Here is a 19,103-nt window from a genome sequence, read left to right as displayed (position 1 = left end):
CAGCTTTTATATTTTGTGTTAATTTACTTTCATATTCTATCTTCCCTTCCCTTATTTCTTGTTTAGTTGTTCTTTCTTGCTTTTAAAAGTTTTCCCGAGGTGGGTGATTTGGCACGAAAAATTAAAAAAAAAATGTTTTCCCAATCCTCCAGTCTTCCACTAATCTTTGCAACTTTGTAATTATGAGCTTTTAATTTAATACTATCTTTTATTTCCCTAGTTATCCAAGGCTGGCTCTCCCCACACTTACTTTTGACTGTAATATACTTTTGTTGAGCACTGTCAAAAATTTCTTTGAAAGTATTCCACTATTCCTCAACTATCCTACCAAATAGCCTGTGCTCCCAATCCACATTAGCCAACTCCTCTCTCATCCCATTGTAGTCTCCCTTATTCAAGCATAATACACTAGTTTTAGATCTAACTATTTCATCCTCCATCTGTATGTAAAATTCAATCACACGTGTATTCAATGCACGTGTATTTTCAATTTGTTTGTTCTGGACACCAGTGACTACCACGAATAGTCTGGTTGGCAACCGGGAATAGTCCGGTGGCAGTGTTGAGAGACAGCAGACATCCAGGAAAGACTGGCACTGGGGGTGTCAGGATTGGCAGTCCAGGCACCAGCTCAGAAGAGCACCCATTTCTTGAAGCTTCTAGTTTACATGGAGAAACATGCCCCCGAGGTCCTCCAAGAGGGCGGGAGAATGATGGACCCAACTGGATGGATACAGTTAATTACAGGGAACGACTACGACCAAGAGCTAGGATAAGAGGCTCTGAGTGTCCAATGTGTTGGTGTGGGAGAGCGTTTACCTGTATTAAAGGTTTACGAGTCCACCAAGCAAAGTTGAAGTGCTATTCCATCCCAGTGGATGAAGATGAAATTACTTCACCAAGCACAGAAGATGTGGTCTTTTCAAACACTGATACACAAGCCACAGTGATTCACTCTGGAGAGAGTCATCATACTCCTGGTCAGACGAGAGATAACCCAGGTCAGGTTGCAGACCACAGTACCCAGGTAGATCCTTCGCATGATGGCGGTGGTGAGGTGGTAGAGAAGACGAGGAAGGTCAAGTGGCCAGCAATGGCAGATGAGAAGGCTTGGTGTGTGTTTGATGAAGATACCAGTATGATGTTGGAGAACACTCTCAGGGCAACATCAAATAGAAAGTTGGAATGATGGGCGATATGATTTATATTGTTGGAAAGTAAAGTTGGTTTAGTTGAGTTGAAGAAAGCAAAGCCTACACAGCAACCAAGCAGGCGCCAGAACGAGATTAGTAGGTTGAGGAGAGACCTTAGATTGTTGAGGTGGCAGCGCAGGCCCATGATCAAGCATACTTTCTCCAGCCAGTGATTGGTGTGTCAAAGCCAACCTGGATGGGAAAGGCAGTTTCTTGGAGCAAATAGTTTTCAACACATTGCGTCCAGATATAATCGTCTGGTCTAACACCAGTAGAGAAGTGGTTATTGGTGATCTCACAGTCCCCAGGGAAGACAACATCGATGAAGCCCATGAGTGCAAGTTAAACAAGTATGCAAAATTAAGATCAGAGTGCAGAGACAGAGGGTGGAAGGTCTCATGTTATCCATTCGAAGAAGGGTGCCGTGGCTTTATTGCGTCCACTTTTCAGAAGTGGCTGCGTGACCTTGGCTTTACTAGAAGAGAGATCAAGTCAACCAGCAGGGCTGTAGCTGAGGCAGCAGAGGCAGGATCATCATGGGTGTGGACTAAGTACGTCCAGAGGGGCAGATAGTCTGACGGTGTATCCATCTTTTGTAAACTCTTCAGTAGCTGCAGAGATCCCTGAAGAGTAGACTATCTGTTGGATGGAAGCGACCAACAACTCTGATAGAGGTCGATGTCAAATTGTTAAGCTCATCAGTAGGAGGTGGTGCTTTAGCACTGCTGGCCCACCACCTTGAGGGAGTCTTGATCATAAGCGGGCCGAAACTCCTGAAGACAGGTGGCAGATCAACTGATGATCCCACTGATGATAGCACAGGACAGTTAACATCTTAGTCCACGGGTATTTTCAATTCAATTCTTACTATGATCACTCTTTCCAAGAGGATCCCTGACTACAAGATTGTTAATCTTACCTGTCTCATTGCAAATGACTAGATCTAAGGTGGCATTTGCCCTTGTAGGTTCATGAACATGCTGCTCAAGAAAGCCATCATGGATGCATTCTATGAAGTCCTCCTCAAAACTTCCTTGACCAACCTGATTCACTCAATTTATGTGGAAGTTAAAATCCCACTTGACAACTGCCGTTCCATTCTTACAAGACTTGGTTATTTCTTGGTTAATCACCTTGGCCACAGCAATATTTTTATTAGATGGTCTACAGACAACTCCCACCAGTGATTTTATCCTTTTACTATTCTTAATCTCTACCAAGATGGACTTAACATTCTGCTCCATAGATCTTACATCGTCTCTCACAATTGCCCTGATTTCATTCTTAATTCAGAGCGCCACCCCACCTCCTCTGCCTTCCTGCCTATCTCTGTATTACCTGATACACTTGGATATTTAATTCCCAGTCATCTCCACCTTGCAACCAGGTTTCTTTAATGGCCAATGAATCATAAGCCTTGGTACTGATCTGTGCCACAAGTTCACTAACCTTGTTTCCAATACTATGGGCATTTAGATAAAGTGCCCATCTACTCATTGTCCTTTTAGAATCTAGTGAACTATGCAATTTTTGCTTTTTACTTTTATGTACTCTACTGTTACGTTTTTCTTCACTAACTCTAGCTTTGGTCTCTGCATCACTTCCCTCTTCTTTTCTGTGTGGGTTCCCACCCCCCTGCCATATTAGTTGAATCCGGCCCTGCCCAGATGTAGGCCATCCAGATGGTACTAGTCCCACCTCCCCCAGAAGTGGTTCCAATGCCCCAAGAATCTGAAAACCTCCCTCTTGCACCACTGCTCAAGCCACATATTCATTCTAGCTGCCCTGCTATTCCAGCTAGCACTGATGAGTGTAGTAGAGCAACAAGACCTGGGAATACAAGGCCATTATTTGTTCAAAGTGGTGTCACAGGTGGATAGGATCATAAAGAGGGCTTCTGGTATATTGAACTTCATAAATCAATGTATTGAGTACAGCAGACTGGATGTTGTCTTGAGGTTAGTTAAGATGTTGGCGAGACATAATTTGAAGTATTGTGTGCAGTTTTAATTAGCTACATAAGGATGGAAGGATGTAAACAAGGTTGAAAGAATGCAGAGAAATTTACAAGAATGTTGCCAGGTCTGGATAACCTGAGTTATAAGGAAAGATTGAATAGGTTAGGATATATTCTTTAGAATGTAGAAGACTGAGAAGAAATTTGATAAAGGCATACTGTTATGTGTGAAGCCAAGCAGAGGTGCAGAACGGATGCTGCTAAAAAGATTGAGATAAGGGAGAGCTATTCAAAATGCTAATGAGAGAGAAATAATGAGAGAGAGACACGTAATTCAATATTTTGGCGTATGCAGTGATACCACCACGGACACTTTGCTTTGAACATGAATTGCTCATTAACACTTCTGCTGAGACAAAAGGAAGCGGAGAAGTTTGATGGACAGGTGATACCCCATCGGGGGGGGGGAGAAAATAGCGGGTTTGCTAAGACACCGCAGATATGCCAAGAGACCCTGAAAAGAGCATTGTGCCCCCACAAGTCGATGGGAGTTTGGAGGACCGATTCATGGGAATCGGTCAGAGGCTCACAGGGTGGGGACCTGTTGTGTATCCACCCTTGGCTGGGTGGCGGGTTCACCATGGAAGAATGGTCGCATCTAGAATGGAGGAGTCACAGTCGGTGACTACAATGGGACAATGATCGGATCTGGAACAGAGGAGTGACAGTCAGTGACCACCATGGGACAAGAAGACAATGGAACATTTGTCTGAAATATCTCTCTCTCTCCCTCTCCCTCTCTCTCCCTTCCCCCCCCCCCAATGGTATGAAACAACTACCTGAAACTACTCTAAACTGAACTGAACTCTGCTTCACTTGATGACTGATCATTTCCCCCTAGACTTCGATAGAGATTGGCAGATTCCTATTCCCATATTTCTGTGTATATGTGTATATTATCATTGTTAATCTGTTATATTTATATCCTTGCCTTTAGTGTACTGTATTACTTAAGTTACTAATAAACATTATTAGTTTCTAGTAATTACAGAGTCCAATGAGTGTTCTATTCCTGTTGGTTTGACAACCCAGTTACAGGGTACGTAACATAAGTGGGGGCTCATCCGGGATTTGGAAAGGTAAAATAGGGACTGGTTGAATTGATTGGGTTAAATTGCTGTATCTGAAAAAAAAAAACCCACAAAAAATACAAACAGCAGAAATGGAGATTGAGAAATTTCTCCAGGCGCCAACTTTGGAGGCATTAGAGGAGGCTAAGAAATCAAACTTGGAGAGTGTTGCAAAACGGTTGAACCTTTTGACGGGGAAGCAGTCAATGAGGAGATCAGAGATATAAAGAACCATCATTGAGCATTGTGTCTAAGAATGTGTTTCCCGAAGGGGACCTGGAGGTGGTGTCTGTGGGCAAACCTGGTTGGGCTGCCGTTCAGCTGCAGATGGAAAAATTAGGGCTCGAGCATGAGTTACGAGTAAAGCAGCTAGAAAAGGAGGAGAGAGAAAATGAATGCAAAAGGGAGGAAGGTTAGAAGGCGTGAGAAAGGGAGTTTGAGCTGGAGAAGTTAAAGATAACGCGAGAGGCGAGCTGAATGCCGGACCTAGGTGGAGGGTTCAAGACGACCCAGGAGATTAAGTTGGTCCCCCCGTTTGAGGAGACCGATGCTGATCGGTATTTTCTACATGTCGAAAAGGTCACTGTAAGTCAGGACTGGCCCAGGGATAAATGGGCTGTTTTACTCCAGAGTGTGCTTAAGGGGAAGGCCCAGCAAGCTTACTCGGCATTGTCAGCAGCAGATGCAAAGAAGTATGATATGGTAATAGAGGCAATGCCCAGGATCTATGAAGGCATACCGGCAAAGGTTCCGGAATGTGAGGAAGCAGTGGGACTGCACATATTTAGAGTTTGCCCATGAGATGCAAATGTATTGTGAGCATTGGTGCACCTCAAAAGGGGTCACTGGGGATTATAACAAACTGCTACAGCTATTGCTGATTGAGCAGTTCAAAGGTTGTGTCCCTAAAGGTATGCAGACCTATCTAGATGAGAAAGAGACAGAAACTTTAGCCACAACTGCTAAGTTAGCAGATGAGTATGCATTAACACACAAAGCAAAGTTTGCCTCGAGTAAGGGCTATGAGAAGGGTAGTAGAGAGGGCAGAGAAAGTCCACTGGATGAGCCAGAGAGTAAGCCGGGGACTAGTGAAAAGGGTAAAGAGGATGGGAAACAGTCTGGCAGGAGGTCTCCTAGTATTGTGTGCTTTAATTGCAGGAAGGCCGGTCATATTGTGTCTCGGTGCTTTGCTCCAAAGAAGGAGACAGGGAAAGGAAAGGCGACCGCGCCAACAGGCTGTGTTAAGCAGGTTGAAGTGCCAGTAAAAGCAGAGGAGCTAAACCGAGTTCAGGAGGGATGTGAGAAATTCCTTTCAACCGGGTTGGTATCTGTAAGGGAGGGGTCACCCCCAGTGCCAGTAAGAATCTGGAGAGACACTGGGGTTTTTCAGTCCTTAATCTTAAGCAGAGTGTTGGAATTCAACAGTGAGACAGATACTGGTGACGTGAACATGATAGAAGGGGTTGGAAAAAGGACCAAGGCCATACAGCTACATAAAGTATTTTTGACATGTGATTTGGTATCCAGACCAGTCACGATAAGGGTACGGTCTGCACTCCTTATACCGGAGATAGATGTCTTGATTGGGAACAACCTGGCAGGTGGGGACATGTACCCAGCAGTGAAGCTGACTAGCAAGCCTGCCATAACAGAGGACACACCCATAGTTTCTGAAGTTAATCCCGCCTGCACTGTAACTCGACGCATGGCCAGAAAAGCGGCAGAGACAGGCGCCAGTTTTAAGGAGTCCAGCATTGATTTAGCTAAGACGTATTTATCAGCCCCGTACCAAGAGGGGTTAGTGGGTGGTAAAATGGAGAATAGTGGGGCTAAGGAAAGTAACAGAGATGAGGCTAATTTAGGGTCATCAAGGAACGAGATTTTGAGCCTTGCCCATTAGCCACCCCTAGGTGGACATTTTGGAGTGAGGAAGGAGTTTATGGAGGCACAGAGCCAAGATGAGAAATAGATTGGCAGCTAAAACGTCCAGGGTTGGACTCGGATGATCTCCCCTTCTCTCTCCCCCTCTCTCTCCTTCCTAATAAACACTATTAATTTCTAGTAATCACAGACTCTAACGAGTGTTCCATTCCTGCTGGTTTGGCAACCCAGTTACGGGGTACATAACAATACAAAATTATGAAGGGTATAGATAAGCCAGCTTGCATTGCCCCTTTTCCACTGAGTTTGGGTGGGACTACAACCAGAGGCCATGGGTTTAGTGTGAAGGGTGTGATGTTTAAGGAGAACATGAGGGGTAACTTCTTCACTCAAAGGGTGGTGAGAGTGTGGAATGATCAGCGAAAACAAGTGGTACATGTATGCTCAATTTCAGTGTTTAAGAGAGGTTTGGATAGGTAAGTGAATCGTCAAGTTTCTTCTGCTCCTCCAGCAGATCTCTGAATGGACAGTGAACCCATGAACACTACCTCACTATTTTTTAGCTTCTCTTTTTGCACTATTTATTTAATTTTACACACACACATATGTATATATACAGACTTATTGAAATTTATAGTTTATTAATATGTATTGTAATGTGCTGCTGCCATGAAACACCAAATTTCATGACATATGCCAGTGATATTATACCTAAGTCTGATTCTCCCTGGAAGTTGGAACAAGCAGAGAGATATTTGAGTGGTGAGGGTCCTTATTGATGGATACCATCTGTTTATGCATTAGCAAATCCAGGATACTTTCATCTGCAAAAGTGAAACTGGACATGGAAACCACTTTTTGCTTTGTCCTCTACCTTCTTATTCTGGCATCTTCCTCCTTCCTTTCCAGTCCTGATGAAGTCTCATCCTGAAATTTCAATGGTTTATTCCTCTCCATGGATGCTTCCTGACCTTCTGAGTTCCTCCAACATTTTGTGTGTATTACCTTGGATTTCCTGAATCTGCAGTATCCTGTGTTACTGAAATCATCTAGTCCATTCCTATCTTAATCCTGGCAACCCTGCTGTGTCGTATATTGAGGATGAGAATAATCCAATTCCATCAGGAGTACTGAAACCGATATGAAACAGACAACTGTTACATTCACAGAACTTCATTATACCGGAAAAGATAATCTGACTACTTTAATTTCTCATAAAGTTGTTAAATTGTTTTTAACACATTAATATCTATCATATAACTAATTCACTAACATTATCTTCTCCATTTCCCCAGATGCTCTAGTGAAGATGGGAACATAGTGTATGAAACAGTTACAGGTAAAAAGTTCATTTCAGAGCTCATATTGGGAATTATTTCACATTATAGTTATGTTCAACAATCGTTCCCAATGCAGGACAAGGGAGTAGTCAATTGTTTCATCATCCTCAATGGCAATTCCAGTCCTGCCTTTTCACTTCTCTTTAATATATGCAGACAAATAAGCATTCCTCATCCTCTGAAATAGAGAAGGATAAAGATTCACAAGCCAGATTAAAGAAATTTCAGCATAACTTTGTCCTAAGTTACTGATACCCATGCACGCAGACCATACCAAGAGATAAAAATGGAGTGAAAATCTCTACTCTGTTAGGGTCTCAATTCCAATCAGGTTCTGTATCCGAACAATCCAAATGTAAGTAATCAATATCAAATCAGAGGACAGCCTGCTACAGGGCACTGACACTAACTGACATATCACCAGTCTTAAGCTAACTTTAAAAAATCTCATTCATGCACATTCTCTAAAGTTGGTTAATGTTAGTGCAAAATTAATAGCAGAATTTTACCAAGACTAACAATATAAGATCATAAGATACAGGAGCAAACATGCCCTGACTAATCAAGAATCTATTAACCTTTTCCTTAAATGTAGTAAAGACTTGGTTTCCATAGCTGCCTGTGGCAAAGAATTTCACAAATTCACCACTCTCTGATTTGAGAAACACCTCCTCATTTCTGTTCTAAAGGGACGTCCCTCTATGATAGTGAAAGAAAAATAGATTAAAATTAGTTGAAGCAAGATTAGTCAAGTCAAGTTTATTGTCATTTCAACCATAAACAGTTGGTATAGTACACGGTAAAAATGAAACAACCTTCCTCCAGGACCCTAGTGCTACATGAAACAACACAAAACTACACTAGACTATGTGAGACAGCACAAGGCTACACTAGACTATGTAAAAACAACATAAAAAACTGCACTAGACTACAGACCTGCACAGGACCACATAAAGTGCACAAAACAATGCAGGACAGTACAATAATTAATAAACAAGACAATTGACACAGTAGAGGACAAATTACAATATAATAATAAATGATGTAGATGTCAGTCTAGACTCTGAGTATTGAGGAGTCTGATAGCTTGTGGGAAGAAACTGTTGCACAGTCTGGACTGTCTGGTCATGAGATCCCGAATGCTTCGGTACCTTTTGCTAGACGGCAGGAGATAGAAGAGTTTGCATGAGGGGTGCATGGGGTTCTTTACAATACTGTTAGCTTTTTTACTGTCAGTTACATTATTCATGATTTGATTTTATTTCTTCCATCTTTCATATACGTGAGAAGTAAAAATGTTGTGTTACGTCTCTGTCTAAATGTGCAATGTGTAACTTATAGCCATTTGTAATAAATAGTATGTACAACAGGACAGTCAATATAACATAGAAATACAGTTGTATCAGCATGAATTAATCAGTCTGATGGCCTGACAGGGAAAGCTGTCCCGGAGCCTGTTGGTCCTGTCTTTTACTCTGCAGTGCTATTTCCCAGATGGGAACAGCTGGAACAGTTTGTGGTTGTGGTGTCTCAGGCACCCAATGGACATACAACAAGATTATTTGCCCTTCACCTGTCCTGTCTGCTCTGCCACTTCATCATAGCTGATCTAATTTTCCTCTTAGCACCTAATCTCCTGACGTGGCCTCCATCGTCACATGTGGCAAATAATTGCACCCATTCAGCACTCTTTGGCATCTACTGAATAATCAAGAACTTATCAATCTCTGCCATAAATATACATAAAACTTGGTATCCACAGCCATGAGTAGCAACAAATTCCACAGGTTCACCACTCTCCGGCTAAAGAAATATCTCCTCATCTCCATTCTAAAAGGTTGCATGAGTAAAGATTTTCAAATTCTCATCCATTTGACCTTGGTTGAAGTCACACCTGTGATCATGGCAAACTAAAGGACATACAGTTAGTTCTTTGATTAATCCTTTACTCCCAATTGAAAAGCTTATGGAGAAGCCAACTGAAAGCAGCTTTGCACTGAAGCATTAGCCTAGAAGATGCTGCACACAAGCCAAACAAGAAAAGAGTCCATAAGAACAAAAGACTAAGATGTAGAAAAAGAATTAGGCTATTTGGTCCATTTAGTTTGCTCCACCATTTCATCACAGCTGATTAATTTTTCCTCTCAACCTCAATCTCCTACCTTCTCCATGTGTCCCTTGACACCCTGACCAATCAAGAATTTATCCTCCTCTGCCTCAAACATACATAAAGATTTGGCCTCTACAGCTGCCTGTGGCAATGAATTCCACAGACTCAAAACTCTCGAGCTGAAGAAATTCCTCCTCATCTCTGTTATCCTGAGGCTGTGTCCTCTTGTCTTAGACATTCCAACCATAGGAAATATCCTCTCTACATCCACTCTATCAAGGCCTTACACAATTCTATTGGTTTCAATTAAATTACTCTTCTGAATTCCAGTGAATACAGGCCTAAAACCATCAAACAGTCTTCATATAGCAAGCTGTTTAATCCTGGAATCATTTTTGTCATTCACCTTTGAACCCTGTAGTGTTCTCGCTTGGTGTGTAAGATAACGCGAAACTAAACACCAAGATAAACCTTTGTCAATGACAACAGGATCACAGTAAGATTAATTGTTTACTGTTCACTCTTCCACAATGATGTTTGGTGAAAACTGTTGATAAAACAATACAAGATTTGTACAGCATTTGTTTCCTTCTTGATATTACATTTACATCGTAAATACCTGCAAAAGTAAAACTACAACTACTACGTTACATTAAAGTGCAGCATACAGTCAGAATCTACCTACGCCATTGACTGCTTTAAATACACTTCAACGCAAACTATCCGCAATTCTTTAACTAACGAAAGCATAAACATTATCGACCATCGTTACTTTTAACAGGATCGGCGTTAACATTTTAATTCAACGTATCGATTATCTCATAACTCAAAGCATTGCCTTCACAATGTTCCTGGTGTGTAGAGAGAAAATGTTGCTGTTTGCTGCGCTCGTACATGTCTCACCACCCCCCCCCCCTTCCCGTTTCTCCAAACCAGTATTTTCCCACAGGACGCAGCAAAACCGGATGTGATGTCATCACATGCCACGATATCTCACAGACAACTTTAAACAATCCTAACTTTAACTAGAATGCTAACAAATGAATTACTAAGCGAAAATATTATAAACTAAATAACTGCCATAAAGGCAACACAAACCCTTTCCAGTTTCAGAACATTCTTTCTAAGACGACGGGCCCAAACCTGTTCACAATACTCTCAAGTGTTTTATAAAGTTTCAACTCTGCATCCTTACTTTTATATTCTACTCTTTTTGAAATGAATGCTAACATCACATTTGCCTTCCTCACCACAGACAAATTAACCTTTAGGGAATCCTGCACAAGGACTCACAAGTCCTTTTACACCTCAGATTTTTGTATTTTCTCTCCATTTAGAAACTACTCAACTCTTTAATTCCTTCTACCAAAGTGCGTGACCATACACTCCCAACACTTTATTCCACCTGCCATTTCTTTGCCCATTTTCCCAATCTGTCAAAGTCCTACTGTATTCTCTCTACTTCCTCAAAACAACCTACCTTTCCACCTATCATTGTTTCAACTGCTAATGTTGCAAGGAAGCCATAAATTCCATCATCCATATCATTGATATGTAACATAAAAAGAATCGGTCCCAACACAGACCCCTGTGGAAAACCACGGGTTATCAGCAGCCAAGCAGAAAAGGCTCCCTTTATTCCCACTCTTTGCCTCTGCCAATCAGCCATTGTTTTATCCATGCAAGAATATTTTCTGTAATTCCATGGGCTCACAGCTTGTTAAGTATCCTCATTTGTGGCACTTTGTCAAAGGCCTTCTGAAAATCAAAGTACACAGCATCTACCACAGATTTTTCTATCCTACTTGCTATTTCTTCAAAGAATTTCAACAGATTTGTCAGGTAAGATTTTCCTTTGAGGAAACCATATGTGTCTCTCTTCCCGCTATTTCAGGCATTTATACCACACGCTGCACCCGCAAAGCTAACAGTCTTGTGAAGGACCCCACGTAACCCTCACACAAATTCTTTTCCCTCCTGCCATCTGGCAAAAGGTACTGAAGTATTCAGGCTTTCATGACCAGACTATGCAACAGTTTCTAACTCATCAGACTCCTCAATACCCAGAGTCTAGACTGACATCTACGTCATTTAGTATATTGTAATTTGTCCTCTACTGTGCCTATTGTCTTGTTTATTAATTATTGTACTGCCCTGCACTGTTTTGTGCACTTTATGTAGTCCCAAGCATGTCTGTAGTCTAGTGCAGTTTTTAATGTTATTTAATGTAGTCTAGTGTAGCTTTGTGCTGTCTCATATAGTCTAGTGTAGTTTTTGTACTGTTTCATGTAGCACCATGGTCCTGGAGGAAAGTTGTTTCATTTTTATTGTGTACTGTACCAGCAGTTTATGGTCGAAATGACAATAAACTTCACTTCTCCTGTTGACTATGGCCTATTTTTATCATCTGCCTCCAAGTACCCCAAAACCACATCTTCAACAATCCAACATCTTTACAACCACTGATGTCAGACTAACTGGACTATAGCTCCCTTTCTTCTACATTTCCCTCTTCGTGAAGATTGGAGTGACATTCTCAATTTTCCAGTCTTCTGGAAAATTTAATTTAATTCCAGAATTAAATGATTCTTGAAAGAACATCACTGATGCCTCCATGGTCTTTTCAGCCACATTTTTCAGAACGTCAGGGTATAGACTATCAGGTCCCGGTGACTTATCTACTTTCAGACTGTTCAATTTCCCAAGAACATTCCTTCTAGTTCTGCTAACTTCTGACACTTCATGTCTCCTGACACCTGGAACATCCACCATACTGCTGGTGCCTTCCACAGTGAAGGCTGATGCAAAATACTTGTAATGCACTGGGAAAGGTTTCACTGCTAATGTAATGGTTGTTCTGTAGCAGCAGTGTTTGGGTTATGACTGGAGATAACAGGAATCTAGGGAAGAGAGTCTCTGGCCCTGCCAAACGTGTGAAGTCTGAGGTGTAAAACCTCTCGTTTGTGTGGATGGTGTGTGATGTGTTATCCTGTTACTAATCAGTACCAAGAAATAAGAACAGTACACTATATGTAATTAAACAATTTAGCTTTATAATTCTTCATCTGACCAGAGAGTTAGTAAAGATAAACAAAAAAGGGCCCATTTTAGTGAAACTGCCTAATGCACACATTGAAGCTCACAGCTTTCCTTCCGGTGGCCCTTCATCGATATCCCCCGCATTTCAGCAAATCCCTGCCCCACTCCATCCACCCCTTTCAGGCATCTTCCCTCTTCATCTTCTGCCAAACAAAAGACCTTGAATCACTTGCTCGTAGGCACACAATGAGAGAAAAGCTCACTTCATTGAACGGCACACATTCCAAGGCCCCCGTTATCTCTCGACACAACCCAAACACTGCTGCTGCAGAACAAACTTTACATTCCCAGTGAACCCCTTCCAAGGGCGTTACATACTAATTCAGTTCATCCGTCATTTCCTTGTCCCCCATTACCACCTCTGTAGCATCATTTTCCAGCATCAGACATCCACTTAAACATCTTTATTTTTACACTTTATGTGTCTAAACAAACTTTTAGTATCCTCTTTAATATTATTGGCTAGCTTACTTTCATATTCCATCTTTACCTTCTTACTGATCGTTTTAGTTGCCTCTGCTGGTATTTAAAAGCTTCCCAATCCTCCAACTTCCCACTAATTTTTGCTCTATTACAGAGTCTATAAAAAGTATTCACCCCTTCTTGGAAGTTTTTGTGCTTTATTGTTTCACAACGTTGAATCACAGTGAATGCTCTTGATAAGGGTGAATAGAAGATTTTTCATCACAATGTGATTTCAGTTCAATTATCACTCGTGTGTCGTAACTCTCATACAAATTCTCATTTTATTTCAGCTGAAACTGAGGTAGATACACAGGCAGCCACAAATGTTACTGCGGTATGTAAACTTCTTCAATATAACATTGACGAACGTTTTCCAAGAACACTTTTACTTCTTAATAAATCAAGTAGTGAAAGTCTGTTAAATAAACACCATTACTTCCTCTTTAACCTTTTATTTAGACACTAATATGAATTAGCAGTAGGAACAGGTCCTTCTGCCCCGCTGTTATAAGACTATTTCTACTCTCCTCTACTCGCCTATTTCACCTCTACTTTCTGAGGAGGCTGAAGAGAGCTGGACTTTGCACATCCATATTCATGTCATTCTACAGATGTACAGTAGGGGGCATCCTAACAAACTGCATCACCGCACGGTACAGAAACTGCACTGCTGTGGACAGGAAAGATCTACAACAGACAGTCCAAACTGTCCAACACATCACCAGCACCAGCTGCCCTCCATCAAGGACATAGATACAGAATGGTGCTGGAACAGGGCCAGTTACATCATGAAAGATCCCGCCCACCCTTTATGGACAGTTTATGGACTGTTTGTTCCTGTAGCATCCACACCAGGACCACCAGACTCAAAAATAGTTACTTTCCCCAAGCAGAAAGACTGATCAAGTCCACCCACTAACCCACCACTCCATACTCCCAACCACTACTTTATCATATGATGTTGAACAATTTTGAATCTTGAAAGGATCCCCTGTAGGATAAGACCCTTGACTCACAATCTACCTCGTTATGACCTTCTACCCTATTGTCTGTCTGCACTGCACTCTCTCTGTGACCGTCACACTTTATTCTGCCCTCAGTTATTGGTTAATTTTGTCCTACCTCAGTGCACTATGGTAATGATTTGATCTGTGTGAACAGTGTGTATGTACTTCACTCTACTTCAGTACATGTGGCAATGATAAACCAATTTAACAATTTACCCTCAGACCTGCCCTGTTGTTTATTAAAGTCACGGTGGTTCAATTGTAACTGCAACTCCATGATCCCATCTCCTCCAGTAACTTTTCTTCCCTTTGCTTATCAAGAGTCCATCTCTTTCTGTGGTTAACAAAACATCTTACAGTACAAGAAACACGGGTTCAATTCCCACCACTTCAGGAGTCTGAGTGTTCTGCCTGTGACCGTGTGGGTTTCCTCGGGCTACTCTGATTTCCCCCTGTCCTGTGATAGGCTGGAGTTAAATAGGTGGGTTGCTGAGTGTCACGGTCGAGGGGCCTATTCTGTACTGTATTTCAATTTTGTAAAAACTCCACATGTAAACTGTTCTGAGCCAAACGATTCTGAGGCATAACCTTGCAGGGAAACATTTAGCAAATGTCATTCAGATTTATTTATCAATGTATATCAAATCATACATTAACAACCAACACACCCAAGGATGTGCTGGGGCAGCCTGCAGATATCACAACATATTTGGCACCAACCTGACCAGCCCACAACGTTCAACAGAACTCAGTTCAAGTTCAAGTTTATGGTCATCTGACTGTACATGGATACAAACAGACGAAACACTGTTCTTCTGGACCACTGTCACCCACAATACATATATCACACAGCACATAAACCAAATGTTATCAACAATACATGAATAAAAGATCCTCCTTCCTGATGATAGTGGGATATAGTGATTATGGGATGGTGGTGGGGATCCTCAACTTTGTCTGCATTTTCTGTGTGTTGCTTCAAACTAATTGCATCGTCAGTATCTCTGGTGTCTAAGATCCCTGAGGTTACAACAAAGACCGTGTCTTTAGTAGCCAAATGTAGCAATGCCCTGTGGGGATGGGTCAGATATAAACCAGGGGGTTTTTGTTTCAGTACTGTAAACGTCTGTGTTCTTCTGTTCCAGTCCGAGCAATCAGAGATGTTTTATGCTGATATTCAGTTCCAACAGCAGAAGACAGCTCCAAAAATACAAGTCACCGAGGAAGCAACCGAATATGCCGTCATCAAACGCACCCAGTGACTAAAAATAATTCATCAGCAGCAGCAGGTCATTAAATAAGTGTGTGCTTCTTGCTGGTAAAAATCAGCACACGGGACTCCAGAACGTCACACCTCTCTACTTCCACCAACTACAACATGATCCTACAATCACCATGTCCCCCCCTCCACACCCCTTTCTGCATTCCACAGGGTCTACAACTTCCTGGTCTGTCCATCTCTCCCCACCCATTTTTTCCCATCCCCAGGGGCTTTCCCCTGAAACTGCAGGAGATTAAACACCTTCACAAATTCACAGTCAAACAGCAAGGAAAGAGATTATTTGGCCTATCTGGTCCAGGTTGACCAAAATTTCCATCTAACCTCATTTTACTTGCCCATGTTGAGCTCAATGTAGTGGCTTTAGGGACCCCAGATCTGGATTTTCATCAGGGTTACACCCGATGCCCTCTCCATGAGCCAGCAGAAATTTGAGATCAGAGTCTTCCTTCACACTGTACTGCTGACATTTTCCTGAAGCGACTGGTTTTAAGGAGGCAGTAAATTGCCATTTCCCCTTCTCCTATCAGTAGAAATGGTTTCACCGAGCTCAGTATCTAAGCTGCAAGAGAAGATGAGAAGCTGGACTTGGTTATCAAAGGCTATTTGAAATATACGACATATACGAACCTAGGAAAATGGATATCATTTTCAAATTTTGCAGAACATTTTGTTAATTAATTACAGACAAACCCCATATTTTGGGGGTAAGGGCAGTTGGGAAGTTGCATTCACAGAAGACAGAACATATTGCAATTTCCTTTAATGTGAAACCTTGTCAATGCTACAAGAAAGTGGGTGAGACTTCATCAGCTCAGTTAGTGCTGTCATATGAGGCATGTATTCTGCTCTTAGATAACGAGTTTACACCCCCAATTTATATTCCATAAAAATGCAGCGTATTAATTTTAGCAAGAAAAGCTGTGTACAAATTGCTTGCAAATATGCATATTACTGTCAAAGTGTCTTACCTTAATGAAATAAAATTCTGTGTGTATTTATGAATTAAACAATAGGATTTTGATACTGGAATGCTCAGTTGTGCAGCTCTGCTATTTACAGTCAATAGCAGGACCCCAGGGAGTCACAGAGTACTCTGGCCCTTTGGCCCATCCAGTCCATGATGGACTGTTATTCTGCCCAGGCTCAGTGACCCTCCATTCCCCTGCTGATGGCCAGTTGGATTTCTGGTGACCACGTTATGGGAGGGAGGTGGAGGTTTGGAAAGGGTTGAGAAGCAGTTCAGCAGAATGAGAGTTGTTCAATTTGGTATCACGGTGAACAGCATGGCTTGTCCCTGTGCTGTGTTCATCAGTGTTCAATTGTCTGTGAAAAGGTGGTGGTGACTAGACCTCTTGTGTTTCTGCAGTCATCCTGATGGTTCAGAGATCTCCCGGGGTTGAATACAGGAGTAAACGTAAAGGGATCATACCGATACAAGGTTTCACAGCCAGCTCTTACCTGAAGGAATGGTCAGCAATGGAAAATACAAAGGTTCAGATATTCACTTATTATCAAAGCATGTATCCATATACAACCCTGAAATCCATCTTCTCCAGATAGCCATCAAACATAATCATAGAAACTCTACAGCATAATTCAGGCTCTTTGTTCCCCAAAGCTGTGCCAAATATGTCCCTACCTTAGAACGACATAAGCTTTACCCCTAGCCCTCTATTTTTCTAAGCTCCATGTATCCATCCAGGAGTCTCTTAAAAGACTCTATCATTTCCGCCACCAGCAGCCCATTCCATGCACGCACCACTCTCTGCATAAAAAACTTAACCCTGACGTCTCCTCTATACCTACTTCAAGCACCTTAAAATAATGCCCTCTCGTGCTAACCATTTCAGCCCTGGGGAAAAGCCTCCACATGATCAATGCCTCTCATTACCTCATACTCATCTATCAGGCCACCTCTCACCCTCCGTTGCTCCAAGGAATAAAGGCCAATTTCGCTCAACCTGTTCTCATAAGGCATGCTCTCCAATCCAGGCAACATCCTTGTAAATCTCCTTTGAACCCTCTCTATGGTTTCCACATCCTTCCTGTAGAGAGACAACCAAAATTGAGCACAATACTCCAAGTGGGGTCTGACCGGGATCCTATATAGTTGCAAAATCCCTCTCGGCTCTTAAACTCAATCCCATGATTGATGAAGGCTAATGTACAGTATGCCTTCTTAACCACAGAGTTAACCTGTGTAGCAGAGTTGAGTTTCCTATGGACTCGGACTCCAAGATCCCTCTGATCATCCACACTGCCAAAATTCTTACCATTAATACTATATTCTGCCATCATTTTTGACCAACCAGAATGAACCACCTCACACTTATCTGGGTTGAACCTCGCCTCGGCCCTTCTAGCCGAACACTTGCTCTCACCTACCATCACTGACTGGGCCCAGGGCACCATTCTGACCAATGAAACACTGTGACTACCATACCTGCCCCCTGACAGACCTGTGTCTACTTATTGATTTTGCCCCCCTTTAAGTCACCCAGTACTATCAGTGTGAAGCTTCGGGACGGTATTTAAAATGAAACCCCACTCCCCACACCCAAATGCCACCCAAATCCGCCCATTGCAGACGTGACCAATCAGCGGCTTCACCCTGGTGCCATCCACTGACAGCAAAGAGGGGATTACACATTATGTCCTCCTGCAGCTTCACAATAAGGCTTTTTCCACAATGACTTTAGTTGATTTTAGGTTTCGCTGTTGCTATGGAATGGAGCGAACCCAAACACAGGATGCAGACAAAGAACTCGAGTTAGGATGCTTACGCGGGTGTGAATGTTGAACAGAAAACAGGAGAGAGCTTGACACGGAGAGGCGGATTTTCACAGGTAAACCTCGAAACTGGAGCAAAACTTAGAACACATGATCCTAAGTGGCCAGAAAACGTTAATTTCCACACAGGGAAAACCAATGATCTGGCAACTAGTGATTGTAATGCCGAGGTACTTATGCTGGAATTCTTGATGGAAACGAGTTGTGCCGTCATCAATAGGGAATTAGGAGCAAATGAGAAATTAATGGTCAGAATCATGGCACAATCAAAGGAAATGAGGAGAAAATAAAGAATTAATGATCGGCACCGTGACGTACACAATTTAATAAAGTCGAAGGATTCCGTTTTTGCCTGAAAGACTGTTGGTTCATCAATATATTAAGGATACTTATAATGATATGTTAACCATTTTTACAGATGGACTAAAAGATAATTTAACTGGGAATGTTGCTTTGGCTGTTTTTGTGCCTGGATTATAGGTAACGATAAAGGAATGACCTTCTAACCATTTATCAGAATATATACAACAGGATTGGCTGCCATCATTTTGTGCTTACAGTAGCTTGAGAAATTGGTGCATGTAAAGCTGTAATTTGTTCAGAATCCTTTTCAGTTTTGATAAGAATTAAAACAGGTCATTCCAACAGTAGGTCAGATTTACTATCGGAAACTCATCAAACGTTATTTCATGTACAAAGTATTGGGTTATCTGTTTGTTTCTTATGGGTAACTGCACAGGGAGGTGTTGAGGGGAATGAGTGCATTGATTGCGCAAGTAACAACCTACTCAAAGTTCAGCAGTGGATATTGGCTGAGCCATGGGTTCCCTCATCCTCAAATTCCTGCCT

General features: G+C 42.0%; 1 protein-coding gene across 6 annotated transcripts in view; it reads left to right on the top strand.

Moving 5' to 3' along the window:
* The window catches only part of LOC132402573 (uncharacterized), a 155,551-nt gene that overhangs the window by 76,347 nt on the left and 60,101 nt on the right, over positions 1-19,103 (top strand). For 2 of the 6 annotated variants that reach the window (XR_009514957.1, XR_009514955.1), the window contains exons 5-8: positions 7,457-7,500; positions 13,466-13,509; positions 15,328-15,471; positions 16,831-18,310. Coding sequence is in view for 2 of the 6 variants with exons in the window: in XM_059985458.1 (XP_059841441.1) it covers positions 7,457-7,500; positions 13,466-13,509; positions 15,328-15,444 (205 nt within the window). In the remaining 4 variants the exon portion in view is untranslated. The other 4 variants (XR_009514956.1, XM_059985458.1, XM_059985457.1 and 1 more) reach the window with 4 other exon arrangements.

This window comes from Hypanus sabinus, chromosome 12 (assembly GCF_030144855.1).
Source record: "Hypanus sabinus isolate sHypSab1 chromosome 12, sHypSab1.hap1, whole genome shotgun sequence".
NCBI lineage: Eukaryota > Metazoa > Chordata > Chondrichthyes > Myliobatiformes > Dasyatidae > Hypanus > Hypanus sabinus.
The sequence above is the reverse complement of the archived record's forward strand: the minus strand, read 5'-3'. Positions and strand labels throughout refer to the sequence as shown.